The sequence below is a fragment of the Plasmodium gaboni genome, chromosome 10 (genome assembly GCF_001602025.1).
Source record: "Plasmodium gaboni strain SY75 chromosome 10, whole genome shotgun sequence".
NCBI lineage: Eukaryota > Apicomplexa > Aconoidasida > Haemosporida > Plasmodiidae > Plasmodium > Plasmodium gaboni.
The window spans coordinates 1,082,780-1,097,562 of record NC_031490.1 but is presented as its reverse complement, the minus strand read 5'-3'; the positions used below and the strand labels follow the sequence as shown (position 1 = coordinate 1,097,562).

Sequence of the window (14,783 nt, the reverse complement as noted above, 5' to 3'; positions counted from 1 at the left end):
TTTTTTTTTTTTTTTAGATATTTTAATATTAATTTTTTTTAGTATTTATTAATATATAAAATAACAAATGATTAGACAAACACCAGAAGCAAATAATATTAATAAATAAGACAAATAAAAAAAATATACATACATATATAACTATATATATATACAACCATATATACCAATTAAAAGATATAAATAAATAAATAAATATATATATATATATATATATATATATATTTTAACAATACAAAAACAACAAATACTATAAAAAATTAAATAAATAAATAAATAAATATATATATATATATATAACTATATATATATACAACCATATATACCAATTAAAAGATATAAATAAATAAATAAATATATATATATATATATATATATATAACAAACCCCTATTTTTCTTGAATACTGAAATATAACATTATTTCAGAAAAAAGAAAAAATAAATACAAACATTAATATATATATATATATATATTAATATTTCAAAAAAAAAAAAACAAACAAACAAACAAAAAAATACAAAAAATAATAAAAAAAACAAAAAATACAAAAAATAACAAAAAATAACAAAAAAAACAAAAATAATATTATATATCTATTTTTATAAGAAACAAAAAAATAATAATAAAATTAATAAAAAAATAAATATTATTATACAATAAATAAAATACAATATAATAATAAAATATATTATTAAAAAAAAGAAAAAAGGTACATTCATAAATATATATATAATAATATATATATATTATTACGATACCGTTCTTCCTTTTTTTTTTTTTTTTTTTTTAAGCGCATATGGCAATAATTACATGCAAAAAAAAAAAAAAAATAATAAAATAAAAAAAAGTACATTATTATTTTATTATATAAAAGTGTGAATATATATTTGCTTATTATTATTATTATTGTTAATTTATTAATATTTTTATAAACTTCATAATAGTTGTCTTAAAAGAAAAATGTGTGATTATACATATTATATGTATTATTATATATATATATATATATGTTTGTATGTATAACCCTTTTTATAATATTTGTCATATGGTTATATTAATTATTGGGAGATCCTTTTCCTTATTTTTTTTATTTTTCAGTGCAATAAGATAATAACATATAAATATAAATATACATATATATAATTATATATATATATATATATTAAATTAAGGTATCGTAATAATATATATACACATATTATTTTATATTGTATAAAGAAATATAGCTTTATGTTATTGAATTTTTTATTTTATTTTATTCTCCTATTAAATGATAATCTTGGGTGTAATATAAATTCTTTCAATTAATACACACATATTATATATATATATATATATATATTATAATAATATGAATTTATAAGCATTATGAAAAGAAAATATATATATTTATGTTTATTATATTACATTTGTATATTTAAATATATTTTTTGGTGTGTGTATATCTTTTTTTATATCTTTTACTATTTCAATAAAATTAATATATATATATATATATTATATATATATGTGTGTGAACAAATTATTTGAAGGTATTCTTTCCTTATATATAAGATATATAAGAATAATAAATAATCTCGAAATTAAAAAGGAAAGAAACATATTATGGACAAAAAAAAAAAAATATATATATATATATATAATGACCTGGTCATCTAATAAACTTAAAATTTTTTTTTTTTTTTCTTTTATCCTTTAATAAATTATAATATATCATTTATTGAGCATCAAAAATAATCATATAAGTTTTTACGATCATATTGTAACTATCATATAATTATGGTCAGATATTTCATTTTAATATAACTCTTTTATATTATAGAAAAAAAAAAATAAAAAAAATTATATATTTATAAAAAAAAGAAATATTTTATATAGGTAGAGAACAAAAAAAAAAAAACAAAAAAAATTACCATTTATAATTTTAATTTTAAATCATAAAATATATTATAAATTAATCTTAATGATATAAAATTCTGTTCGACACTATACATATGGTTCAAATGGATTCATAATAGTGTTATATTATATAATATATATATATATATATATATATATATATTTACACTGTATTTTTTATTTTTTATTTTTTATTTTTATATTTATTTGATACTTCTAGAGATTTACATTAAATCATAATGATTCATAATAAAATAATAATAATATTAGTTCTTCTTTTTTTTTTTTTCAATTAATTAATATATTTATTTAATTATTATATTAAATAATAAATTATAAATATATATATATAAATATATATATAAATATATTTATAAATATATATATAAATACACACATATATGCCCTTCGAATAATTCAACGTATAGCAAGGCTCCTAAAAAGAAAAATAAAATAAAAAAAAAAAAAAGAAATAAATAAATAAATTAAAAATAAAAATAAAAATATTTCACAATAAATATATTAAAATGAAAAAAAAAAAGTTTTACTACATATAATACAATAAAATGTTAATATATATATATATCAATATGTAACGTTCACTTTTTTTTTTTTTTTTTTTTTTTTTTTACTCCCAAAAATGACAACATGGTTTTTTTTATATAAAAAAATATAAATGCAGAATGTGCCATATAAATATATATATATATAAATATATATATATATATATTTTTTTTTATTTATATAATATTATAAGTTATTAGTCACATGGGGTATATTTTACATCACATTTTATGTAGAGTATTTAAAAATTTAAATTAAAAAGCTTTTAAAGTAAGGCCCAAAAAAATAAAAATAAAAAATAAATAAATGACAAAACATCAACCTAAAGATATAAATCACATATGTATATCAATATATCAATATATATTTATATTTATATTTTTTTTTTTTTTTTTTTTTCTTTTTCTTTTTAGGATGGCCCTGCTTCGACCCAGAGAAAGAGTCATAATTAGCGCGATAAGGAGAGAAAGCAGAATAAAATATAAAGCTAAACGTATGCACAAACGTTTTCGTTCGTGGGCACAGCAAAGAGTTCGAGAATACTGGCTACCTATGAATGTATGTTTAACAAGTAATGTTGATTTATTAGATGGACAATATTTGTCTGCATGTATTCAGAAGGCAGCAACATTAAGAAAACATGATTATGAATTATGGAATGGATATAGTAAACGAGTATTAGAAATAAGTGAGACATTAACACCTCAACAAATAGGTTATATATTTTATGGAATGGGCAAAAGTAAATTTTTAAATACATCATTTTATTTTAATTTTTTAAAATGTATACAAAATAATTTAGATGATTTTTATAGCCATCCATTAATGTGTATTGCATGGAGTCTTAATAGATTATTAATAAGAGATGAAAATTTTTTTAAAGAATTTTGTAAAACAGTTATAAATAAATTTGATGATATAAGAACAAAAGATTTAATAAAAATAAATCATTGTATAGCTAAATTAGGTATATATGATAATAATTATAAAACATTTATAAATAAAAATATTATTACAAAATTAGAATCTATATTTGCTCAAGATTTTAGAAATGTAATAAATGATGTTACTTTAATTAATTTATATGATGATGAAGTTAAAAAATATATTCTTACAAGATTTACAAATATGTTTATATGTTCAAGACCTCAACATTATAGACATGCATATAAATCAGCTGTAGCTGTTAGAGTTATATCTCCACATGTATGGAATAATTTATCAAATAAAGTAAGAAGCTTTTATGTTAGATTAAGTATGAGACGAATACCACAAACAAATAGAACCCCTTCATCATTTCAATGGGAAGTATCTGATTGTCTATCCAAATTAGGAATAAGTCATCGAAATACTTTTTTATGGGGTTGTTATTATATTGATATAGGAGAAACAAATGAAAAAAGAAATTGTTGGTTTATTGATGGACCTTCTTGTTTTTATACATCTACAAATAAATATACTGAATGTGTTAAATTACAACACAGAATTTTATATGACCTAGGATGGAATATAAGACGTGTCGTTTGGATCGACTGGATTAAATTCGGAGATGACATACATCAAAAAATTCAATATATTAAAATGTTAAGACAAAAACAACCATTAGATAAAATTTTAACACACACACCTTCCATATCATCACAACAAATTAATGAATATCTCAAAATATTAAAACAATATAAATTAAAAAAAGAAAATAATAATCAACAAATTAAAATTGATATATGACTATATATATATATATATATATATATATATATGTGCATATGTTTGTGTCCTTTTTTTTTTTTTTTTTTTTTGTAACCTTATTACAAAACAATCATTATTCAATATATTTGTTTTATAATGGAGAAAAAAATAAAATGACAATACAATATTGATTTGATAATTATTTAATTCTTTCTTTTTTTTTGTTCTGCGAAAGGGTGAGAAAAAAAAAAAAAAAATTGTTATTGGTTGGTCGTCTTGTTTTATATGCACTATATAACAATTAATGGACCATACTGATTTAAAAAAAAAAAAAAAAAAAAAAAAAAAAAAAAAAAATATATATATATATATATATATATATAAATATGTAGACTTGTTCTACATGCGACATGCTTACCAAAAAATTATATATATATATATATATATATATATATATATATATATATATATGTATATATGTTTGTTTGTTTGTTTTTTTTTAAATGAGAGAGAAAAAAATGAAGTGCCAAAAATATTACAACAACAAAATAAATAAGAGATAAAATATATATATATATATATATATATATATATATATATATATTTATTTATATACGCTCATTATGTTTTTAATATTATATGTGGATATTTTTTTATACATAAAGAAAAAGTATATAAAGCATTAAATTTATGAGAACTGTTATGGTGCTCCTTATTTTTATATAAAATGAGATTGATTTCCATCTTTAAAAATGTCTTCACATTATTTTATGCAATCACTACCTTTTACAAAGTAAAAATATATAAATATAAATAAATAAATATATATATATATATATATATATATATATATTTTTTTTTATTTTATACATATTACCATTCATATGTTATAATTTTGTAGATTCCTGGTGAAGGCGGTTTAAACAACGCAGAAACGTTAGATAATCTGGATGATAACTCTGTGCTGGCTTTCTTCTTACTCATACAATTAGAGGTTCCATATTTTTTGGAAGGGTTGTCTTCTAAAGTTATATATGAGAAAGTGATTGATGCAACAATATATTTGTTTAAAGAAGAAATTATTAAGTCAGGTGATATAAATGAAATAAAACATTCCATAGTGCAAAATATTAATAATATTATAATTGGGGTAGGTGAAAAGGAACATATATATATTTAATAATATGTAAATATTGAGTAATATATTATATATATATATATATATATATTTTTGTTTTTTTTTTTCCCCCTTTTGTTAGCTAAATAATATACTCAGAGATATAAAAAATAACGATGAGAAATATTTAATCTGGTTAGAACTAATTTCAAATGATTGCTGGAACAAAGAAAATGGGTGCAGAATCATAACCAGGAGGAACTGCTCATTGTCTGTTTTAACTATGCTACCTAAAAGAGGATTAGCCATAACATGTATGAGTTGCATTATTTATGCTTTAAATTATGCTTCACATTCTTTATATTTATTTAAAAACTTTTCTAATATTGAAAATTGTAATAATGAGAATAATATAAAATTGATTAGTTTAAGCAGCGAAATTAGTATCATAAGAGAAAATATAATTTATCTGAATAGTTTAGAAAAGATTTCTGTTTTAAAAAATGTTCAAAGTGAAATAATAGTTATTCATATAAAAAATGGTAGTGGGTTAATAAAATTATTAAATATAGAAGGACATGGAGCATTCATAAGAATTGTTAGTAATTCAATATATGAAGTTATAAAAAAAAGTATCAATGACTATATAAAATATGTAAATAATAATAATATATATAAAAATAATGATTATACAAAAAATTTAAACATAGATATGATAAAATCTATTACATTAACTATAAATGGATATTTATATAAAGACAATCAAAAAAATAAAATTTTTCGTATTTTTGATTTCGGTTTATTTTTAACTGATATACATTTAAATAAATGTATCTCTTTATTAAATGGAAATAATATATTTATTCAATTAGAAATTGGTAGTTCACAAACAAATGTGCCTTTCAAAAATGGTAATATATTAAATTTAATTGAACTGGAAATTATTTTGAATTCATTTTTACATTTTGGTTATAATTATTATTCTAAAGTTTTTCTTATGTTTAAAAAAATTATATATCTAAAAAATTTTAATGACACTGATGTTTTTATATATCATTATAATAATAATATTTATGAAGATATGGGTAAATGGTTACGTCCAAATCTTAACTCAGCTCCAAATAAACATATTAATTTAAACAACAATATTGTAAATAATGTTATATATCATCCTAATCAAAATAATAATAATAATATAAACCTACTTAATAATATAGATGAAACACAACTTACAGATGATCAAACTATTTATTGTATTATTATAGTAAATATTACACCTGAAAATAAATATCTTTTTCTAAAAGAAAGTATTATTAACCTTCTAAATAAACCAATATATTCAAGATCATTATCAGGTTTTCAATATAAAGATAACAAAATTATAAATGAAGAATTAATTGAAATATTAGGAGAATCATATTATAACTCATTGAATAAATCTAAAAGAAGAACAAAGGTTTTTGGTTCTAGAATAAATGCTAGAGAAATTCAATCAGTAGAAAAATTAATCAAACCTGGTCTGAAACTTATTCATATTGCATTTCATAATTTTACTTCTATACCAGTTGAACAAAGAAATACATTCTATTCTGCAAATAATATGTTCTCTTTATTTCAACATAGAATACATTATCTTAAAGAATGGAATCCTAAACTTTTAATTATTAAAAAATTCTATCCTGAAGATATGATCATCAAAAGTTATAATGTATATTCATATCCAAAAAATAATAATAAATATTGGTTCATTATATCCTGCACAGTCATACCATTCCTAATTATTATTCTATTTATACTCTTATGTAAACGTTGGTTCCCAGACAATGTATTCTTATGCTTCCCTTTTTTCTCAAAACATAGAAGAAATCATAACAAACAAAAAAGAAAACAAAACTACAAATATAGTTGCTCCACATGTAGAAAAAAATGTTTCAAACATATGTACAAAATGGAGAAGGATAAATCACAACTCAGAAAAAGACTTATTCTTCAAAAAAAAAATAACAACAATTTGTTATTACCACAGAAACGAAAGGATAAACACGTGACACGAAACAGGCAAAGGAAAAGTACTACAGCCCTTTTTTTGGAAGAAATACAAACAAATGATATAATAGAATGACAATATGTTATATAAAATTAAGGAAGAATATAAAATCACAAAAAAAGGGGTACTCATATTATAAATGGAACAAATAAATTAAAATATATATAAATATGAATATATATATATATATATATATATATATATATATATATATTTTATTTTGTAGATAGCTATAATATCAAATAATGTATATTTTTTTTTTTTTTTCTTGTAGATAGCTATATTATGCAATAATGTATATTTTTTTTTTTTTTTTTTTTTTTTTTTTTTTTTTTTTTTTTTTTTTTTTTTTTTTTTTTTTTTTTTTTTGGCTAGCTGTAACACTACAGCAACATATTTATTTTTATTATATTTTATTATTTTTTTTTTTTATTTGTGAATTATAAAATAATGGTTAGTAATTACGTTTGGATAAGAAAATATTTTTAACACATGTAAGCACAATTAAGGTATAGAAAAAAATATTCTTTTCATAGAAATATTTTTTAATACATTTGAAAATATTGTATGTATATATAGTAAAACTCATAAAAAGGAATAACAATATACGTACAAAAATATTCATATGTAAATAATACTACATAAACTGTGTACATATGAATATATATTCTTGGACAGTAAGGTATACGAACCATACAAGCAATATAAAAAATAAAATAAAATGAAATAAAATAAATACAAATATATTTATACATATATATATATGTTGCCACACAATTTAGATTTAAAAATATTTAGTTAAAATTTTATTTTTGGTTTCTTCGTCCAAAAAGGATTTTTGCACAGCCCAGAGGTTCATTTTCATAAAATCAGCCAAAGTAAAATTCAAGTGTAAATATAATTCTTCATAATTATCAGTTATGTTTGTTAAGAACATTCCTGGATCGTCAGAATTTACTGAGACTTTTACACCAGCATCATATAACATTCTTATAGGGTGTGTATCCATAGATTTGACATTATTTAATAATACATTAGATATAGGACATACTTCTAACAAGATGTCTTTTTCTTTTACTAAGTCAATTAATTCTTGAGATTCTGAAACTCTAATACCATGTCCAATTCTTTTAACATGTAATAGGTTAATGGCTGTGTAAAGAGAATTTAAATTTGGTATGCTTACGTCTTCTCCTGCATGTACAGATAAGGGTATGCCGTGTTCTCTTATATCAGCAAAGATATCTTTAAATGGTTTAAGGTCAACTTCATGACCAGCATGATCATAACCAACAAAATCTTTTTTATGTTTAATACAAAATTCGGCAGCTTCTTTCATTCTTTCATGTGAAAGACCACCATCACCTGTACAAAGTAACCCTACTTGTATTTTATATTCTAAGAGAGCAACGGCTTCATTAAGACCTTTAACAATAGCTGCATGGATAAGATCCTTATCTAAATTATGTTTGAAGGACATAAAAGAAGGAGAATAACGAAACTCCATTAAAACAACACCTTCTTTATATTTATTAAATACTGCATGTTTAGCTAGATCTTCAACAACACTATAATCAATATATATATCAGTTAATCTTAATGCTTTTTCAACAAATTCATCTAATGATTTCCCAGGTTTAGAAAATAAATAATAATCAATAATTTCTTCATCACTCATATTTGGTTGTATATTATATTTACGAATAACATTCAAAAAAAAATCAACAGAAAAACTTACATCTAAATGACAATGTAATTCACATTTAGGAAGTCGTTTCCATATTTTAAATCTTTCCTTCTTATCCAAGCATGATAAATCTATATTAAGTTCATCCTTTGTTAAGTAATTGATAACCTCATATGAAGTATCCATATTCTTACAATTTTTATAAGAACAAACAAATTTTTTTATATCTAATTTTTCCTTTTTTTATCAATATATATATATATATATTTATATATTTATATATATTCTTTCTAAAAGGTATTATATATATAATATAAATAATGAATAAAAAAAAAAAAAAAAAAAAAAAAAAATTTATATACTTCAAAAATGTAATATTACAAAATAAAAAAGAAAAAAGAAAAATATATTTATTATGTAGATATATGTTTTTAAAATATATAATAATATTTAACAAACTTTATTAAACAAATAAAATTCTTATATATATATAATATATTATAATAAATTTTTATAAATTATTTCCTATATAAAAAATAAAATATATATATAATTATATATATATATATTATTTATATATGTTGTATGTATTTTTCATATGTTATTATTTTAAAAGAGTACAAAGTAATATGTGTAATGAAGGAATATTTCTTTTTTTCGAATGAAGTCAGTATGCATTTATAATATTATATTTTAACAATATTATAAAAATACGTACATATATATAATAAAAAAGAAATAAAATAAAATAAAGAATTCAAAATAAAAAAAAAAAAAAAAAGGACATAAAAATAATTATTAAATTAAAAATATTTAAGAGTACAATTAAAATATTTATCATCATATTTAATTATACATTATATATATGATATATAGGTATAAATTAACAATAATATACGTATTCTATTTTTTTTTTGTATTCACAATGTATATAAAAGTGTTATATGCTCACCCTATATATTATAGAGATCACTTTATTTTAACCTATATTTTAGTAATATTATATTTATATTATTTTTTTTTTTTTTTTTATTTAACATTGCTATTTTTTACCTATGATATATTATATCTTTTTTTCTATTTATTTTTACATTTTTTTATTTTTAACTATGAAAAAAATTATATAAATAAATAAATAAATAAATATATATATATATATATATATAATGATTATTTATATTTTTTTTTGATATATTACATATACATTTATTATGAAAAATATTATTTTTTTAGATATATAAATAAATATATATATATATATATATTATATATGTTATATAATTATTACTTTTTTTTTATATTATTCTTTTCTAAATACGTATAGACAAAATTAAAGAAAAAAAAAAAAAAAAAAAATTATAACACAAAAAATTATAATTATGTAGTAGTGTGTTCATAATTTATTTAATCTTATACAGAATAATATAAATATATATTTTTTATAATTAAACTTTTTTCTTTTTTTTTTTTTGTTTAAATTATCCTGTATTAATATTATTGATATTCTTCTAAGACTTCTTCTATTTTAATATATAGAATTTGACAATATATATAATATATATATATATATATATTTTTTTTTTTTTTCTTTTATGGAAGATAAAATTATGAATTTACAAGAGGATGAAAAAAATGAATCCTTAGAAGAAAAAGAAATAGAACAAGATGTTGATGAAAATATAATTATTAAATATGCAGTTTTTCATTCCTGTTTATTATTACTATCAGGTATACAAATATATTTTATCTGCCCTTCGAAAAAAAAAAAAGATAATAAACGTACTATTTTATATGATAATAAAAAACAAAGTATATGTTCGAACGAACTAAAAATTTCTAATGATTACGTCGAAAAACAAAAGAATATTACTAAGGATAATATTAAAATTAAACATAAAAATAAATCTTTGAAAGACCATTTTTTAAATGACTATAATATTTATTTTAATAAACCAAAAAAAAAAATTCTTAATGAACATACCTCTTATCCTATACCTGTTTATAAAAAAAAGAATGAATGAATAAATAAATGAATAAATAAATGAATAAATAAATGAATAAATGTTTCTAAAAAAGAGTATTTTAAAGGTGTAAATAAATAAATAAATATATATATATATATATATATATATGTTTTATATGTAATATAATATTTTATTTCTATTTTTTTCTTCTTTTTTTTTTGAATCGCCCTTTAACAATATTAAATATCCCACTCCCAAAAATATATATATATATATACCATACACGTATTAATTACACACTTAAAAAGAAATAATAATTTCTTACATTTCTATTTATTCATATTTGATACTCCTTATTGCATATCAATCTTTATTTTTTTTTTTTTTTTACTAAATTCAATTTGGTCCATATCAACATCTGTTCTATAACAACCTTAAAAATTGTCACATGGTTAATATATATATAAATATATTTATACTTAAAAAATTTTAACTTTATGCTAAAAAAAAATTCTTCTAATTACAAATATGTTGTGCCTCTATAAGCAGGTTAAAAAAAAAAAAAAAAAAAAAAAAACCAAAATGTTTAACTTTTAAACATAATAATGAAATTAATATAATTATAAGAAATATTAAAAAAAAAGTATCTTTTTTCACTTTCAAGTTTTATTATAAATAAATAAATATAAATATATATAATAATTACACTTATAATATTTTGTACTATGTATTATTATATATATTCTTCTTTTCATCTTCAATTTATTTGTAATAATATTTTCCATAAAAAATATATATATATTATTATATATATATATAATTTTTTTTTTTTTTTTTTTTTTTAAAAATTCTTATATATTGTTATTATATTTTATATTTTTCCATTTTAATATATTTATTATTATATATGTATATATATTATATCATATATATATAATATATAAATTTTTAAATATATAATAAAATATATATATATATATATATATTTATTTATTTATCATCTATAATTATGCATATAATATTTCACATAGTTATTTTTTTTTTCTTTACATAAAATATCTTATTATCATAATATTTAATTCAAATGATATTTTTTTTAAATTCCCTTATTTTATAAATTATCATTTTAATATTTAAAATATATATTTGTTATTTGTATATATATATATATTAATATAAATTAATATACATTTTGTTTAAATTCACATATATATATATATATATAATATATTCATATTTTTGTTTATATATATTTTTTAGTTTCCATTATAAATGATTTATTATTTTTATTATTATTTTTTAATATATACTTTTATTAAATAAAATAGGATCTTTTCGTTTTTAATTTGTGTTCATTTTATATAAATATGTAATCAAACTTATATATATATATATATATTTATATATATTATTATATATATGTACATATTTTTTTTCTATATTATTTTATAGATATTATAACATTTGTATCAAATTTCTTTATAATGGAAATTAAAAAAAAAACAAAAAAAAAAACCAATTATTTACCTGAACAATTCATATAATTGTTACAAGTAAATATATACAGCCACTTGGTCACAAATATATATATATATATATAAACATATATATGTATTTATGTATTTATATATTTATGTATTTATGTATTTATTTATTTATTTATGTATTTATGTTTACCTCATTTATGTGTAAATAATTTGTATGTATAATCATGTGTTATTTTTTTTTGACCTTTTAATTTTTATTTTATTTTATTTTTTATTTTTTTTTTTTGTTTTTATTACTTATATAGAAAAAAATACCTGAACAGTTCATGTAATAATTATTTCATAATTTTGTTCAGTTATTATTATTTTAATTTTTTTTTTTTTTTTTTTTTTTTTTTTTTTTTAAAAAAAAAAAAAATCCCTTAAAAAGATGAGTGATAATAAATGTGAAGAAAATGGCGATTTTTCTTTAATATCAGTAAATTATAAAGCTTGTGAAAATCTATTTAATTCTATACGGAAAAAACAATGTGTAGACGTTCCAGTTCATGGGAAGGCACTGGATGATGATTATGATAAGAATAAATTACAAAATAAGACTAAAAAGAATGTTTCTTTTGAAGAAAAATTATATAATGATATTGAAAAAAAGAAAGAAAAGTTTGATGATTTATCAAGTCATAAAAGTGATCATATAAATATATCAATGATAGACAAAAAAAGAACGGATACATTAATAAGAAGGAAAAGGTCCTTTGTGTTTAATGATTATAAATATAATGAATTTATGAATGCTTTTAAACAACAAGAACTTAAGAATTTTAAAAATTTTCATTATTTATATAAATGGAAGATAGCTGTAACCATTTTATTAATATTATCTATAACATTTTTTTTAATTGGATCTTATATATATTATGAATCTTTGAACGTTATTGAAATAAATATAAATTATAATACAGGAGATGATTATAAAATAATAAATATACCAAAAGATATGAAGAAGCCTGTTTATGTATATTATAAAATATCGAATTTTTATATAAACTTTAAAACATTTTTAGCTGATGAATCACATTCATTAGTTAATGAAAAAAAATGTTCTTATATAAGAACATATGCAGATATATATAAATATAGATGTATTAATAATATACAGACACTTCCAGAAGTATATGATGATATGAATATAAATAAAAATCCAAAAAAAAAAAAAAAAAATCAAAAATGTCATATATCAGATTTAAAACCAGAAGAAGCTAGTAAAAAAATATTCCCTTGTGGTTTAGTTTCAGCTGCAATATTTAATGACAAAATTACCTTGTCAAAAAGTTCAGTCAATTATGATATAGACAAATTTCCAATTTTACATTATTTTGATTTTCTTACTTATATGAAAAAACATAAACAATTTACAAATTATAAAATATGGATAAATACCTTTTCACCTGAATATAAAAATTGGTTCCACTCACCTATGACATCATCATTTATAAAACCTTATGGTGTTATAAATGAAGACTTAGAAGCTGGAGAAGATTATAAATTAACTTTTAGTCAAAACTCATGGCCAGCAGAAGAATGGAATGCCAAAAAATCCTTCCAATTAGTTTCTTTAAGAAGTATTGGAAATAGCTCTTTCAAATTAGCTTATGCATTTTTTCTATTATCACTTTTATATTTTATTATGATTATTTTTATATTAGTGTTAGTCAAATGTAAATATTATAAACTTGGCAAAACATTATCTTATTGTAAAATGTCAATGAATAAAAATATTGAAAAAATGAATAGTAGAAAAAAAACAAACATACAAAATATAAACAAAAAAATTAACTCTATGCAATTAGAAATCATGCAAAACGCTAGTTCCAATCCAAATAACTCATCAGGAGCAGACCATTCCCAGCAATTATGTTTCTGTCCCCTTCACTAAAAATAAAACATATATATATATAATATATATATATACAATTAGTCTTTTATTTATTCATTTAATTATTCATTCATATATTTTTGTTATGTAATAATTTTTTGTGCTATTCAAATTTTAACATTATAATTTTTTTTTCATGTATTTATTTTATACATATAGAGCACAATATTATGTTTACTTGCGATGTTTTTTTTTTTTTTTTTTTTTTTTTTATTTATTTGTGACATTTGTATTTATAAATATGTATTCTCCTAACATATAAAAAGATTTGTTATAAATTTTTTTTTTTTTTTTTTTTTTTTAAAAAAATTATATATTTTTTTTATTTTTTTTTTTTTTTACATATAAATTTTTTTTTTTTTTTTTTTTTTTTTTTTAATTTGTAATTTAT

The 14,783-nt window shown here is 17.9% G+C and overlaps 5 protein-coding genes across 5 annotated transcripts; 4 read left to right on the top strand and 1 right to left on the bottom strand.

Moving 5' to 3' along the window:
• Positions 1 to 2,879: 2,879 nt before the first annotated feature.
• PGSY75_1029800 (putative RAP protein) lies at positions 2,880 to 4,193 on the top strand (the record flags this gene model as incomplete). Its single annotated transcript, XM_018786068.1, has 1 exon — positions 2,880 to 4,193. One exon carries the CDS (start codon positions 2,880 to 2,882, stop codon positions 4,191 to 4,193), a length of 1,314 nt encoding a protein of 437 aa, XP_018641685.1.
• Positions 4,194 to 4,881: 688 nt separating this feature from the next.
• Positions 4,882 to 7,393, top strand: PGSY75_1029700 (hypothetical protein; the record flags this gene model as incomplete). The annotated part of the gene is made up of 3 exons (XM_018786067.1): positions 4,882 to 4,947; positions 5,056 to 5,304; positions 5,414 to 7,393. 3 exons carry the CDS (start codon positions 4,882 to 4,884, stop codon positions 7,391 to 7,393), a joined length of 2,295 nt encoding a protein of 764 aa, XP_018641684.1.
• A 709-nt stretch (positions 7,394 to 8,102) lies between these two features.
• On the bottom strand, positions 8,103 to 9,191 carry PGSY75_1029600 (adenosine deaminase; the record flags this gene model as incomplete). The annotated part of the gene is made up of 1 exon (XM_018786066.1): positions 8,103 to 9,191. One exon carries the CDS (start codon positions 9,189 to 9,191, stop codon positions 8,103 to 8,105), a length of 1,089 nt encoding a protein of 362 aa, XP_018641683.1.
• A 1,421-nt stretch (positions 9,192 to 10,612) lies between these two features.
• PGSY75_1029500 (hypothetical protein) lies at positions 10,613 to 11,026 on the top strand (the record flags this gene model as incomplete). The annotated part of the gene is made up of 1 exon (XM_018786065.1): positions 10,613 to 11,026. The coding sequence occupies one exon, from the start codon at positions 10,613 to 10,615 to the stop codon at positions 11,024 to 11,026; it is 414 nt and encodes a 137-aa protein (XP_018641682.1).
• Positions 11,027 to 12,886: 1,860 nt separating this feature from the next.
• Positions 12,887 to 14,392, top strand: PGSY75_1029400 (hypothetical protein; the record flags this gene model as incomplete). Its single annotated transcript, XM_018786064.1, has 1 exon — positions 12,887 to 14,392. The coding sequence occupies one exon, from the start codon at positions 12,887 to 12,889 to the stop codon at positions 14,390 to 14,392; it is 1,506 nt and encodes a 501-aa protein (XP_018641681.1).
• Positions 14,393 to 14,783: the final 391 nt, after the last annotated feature.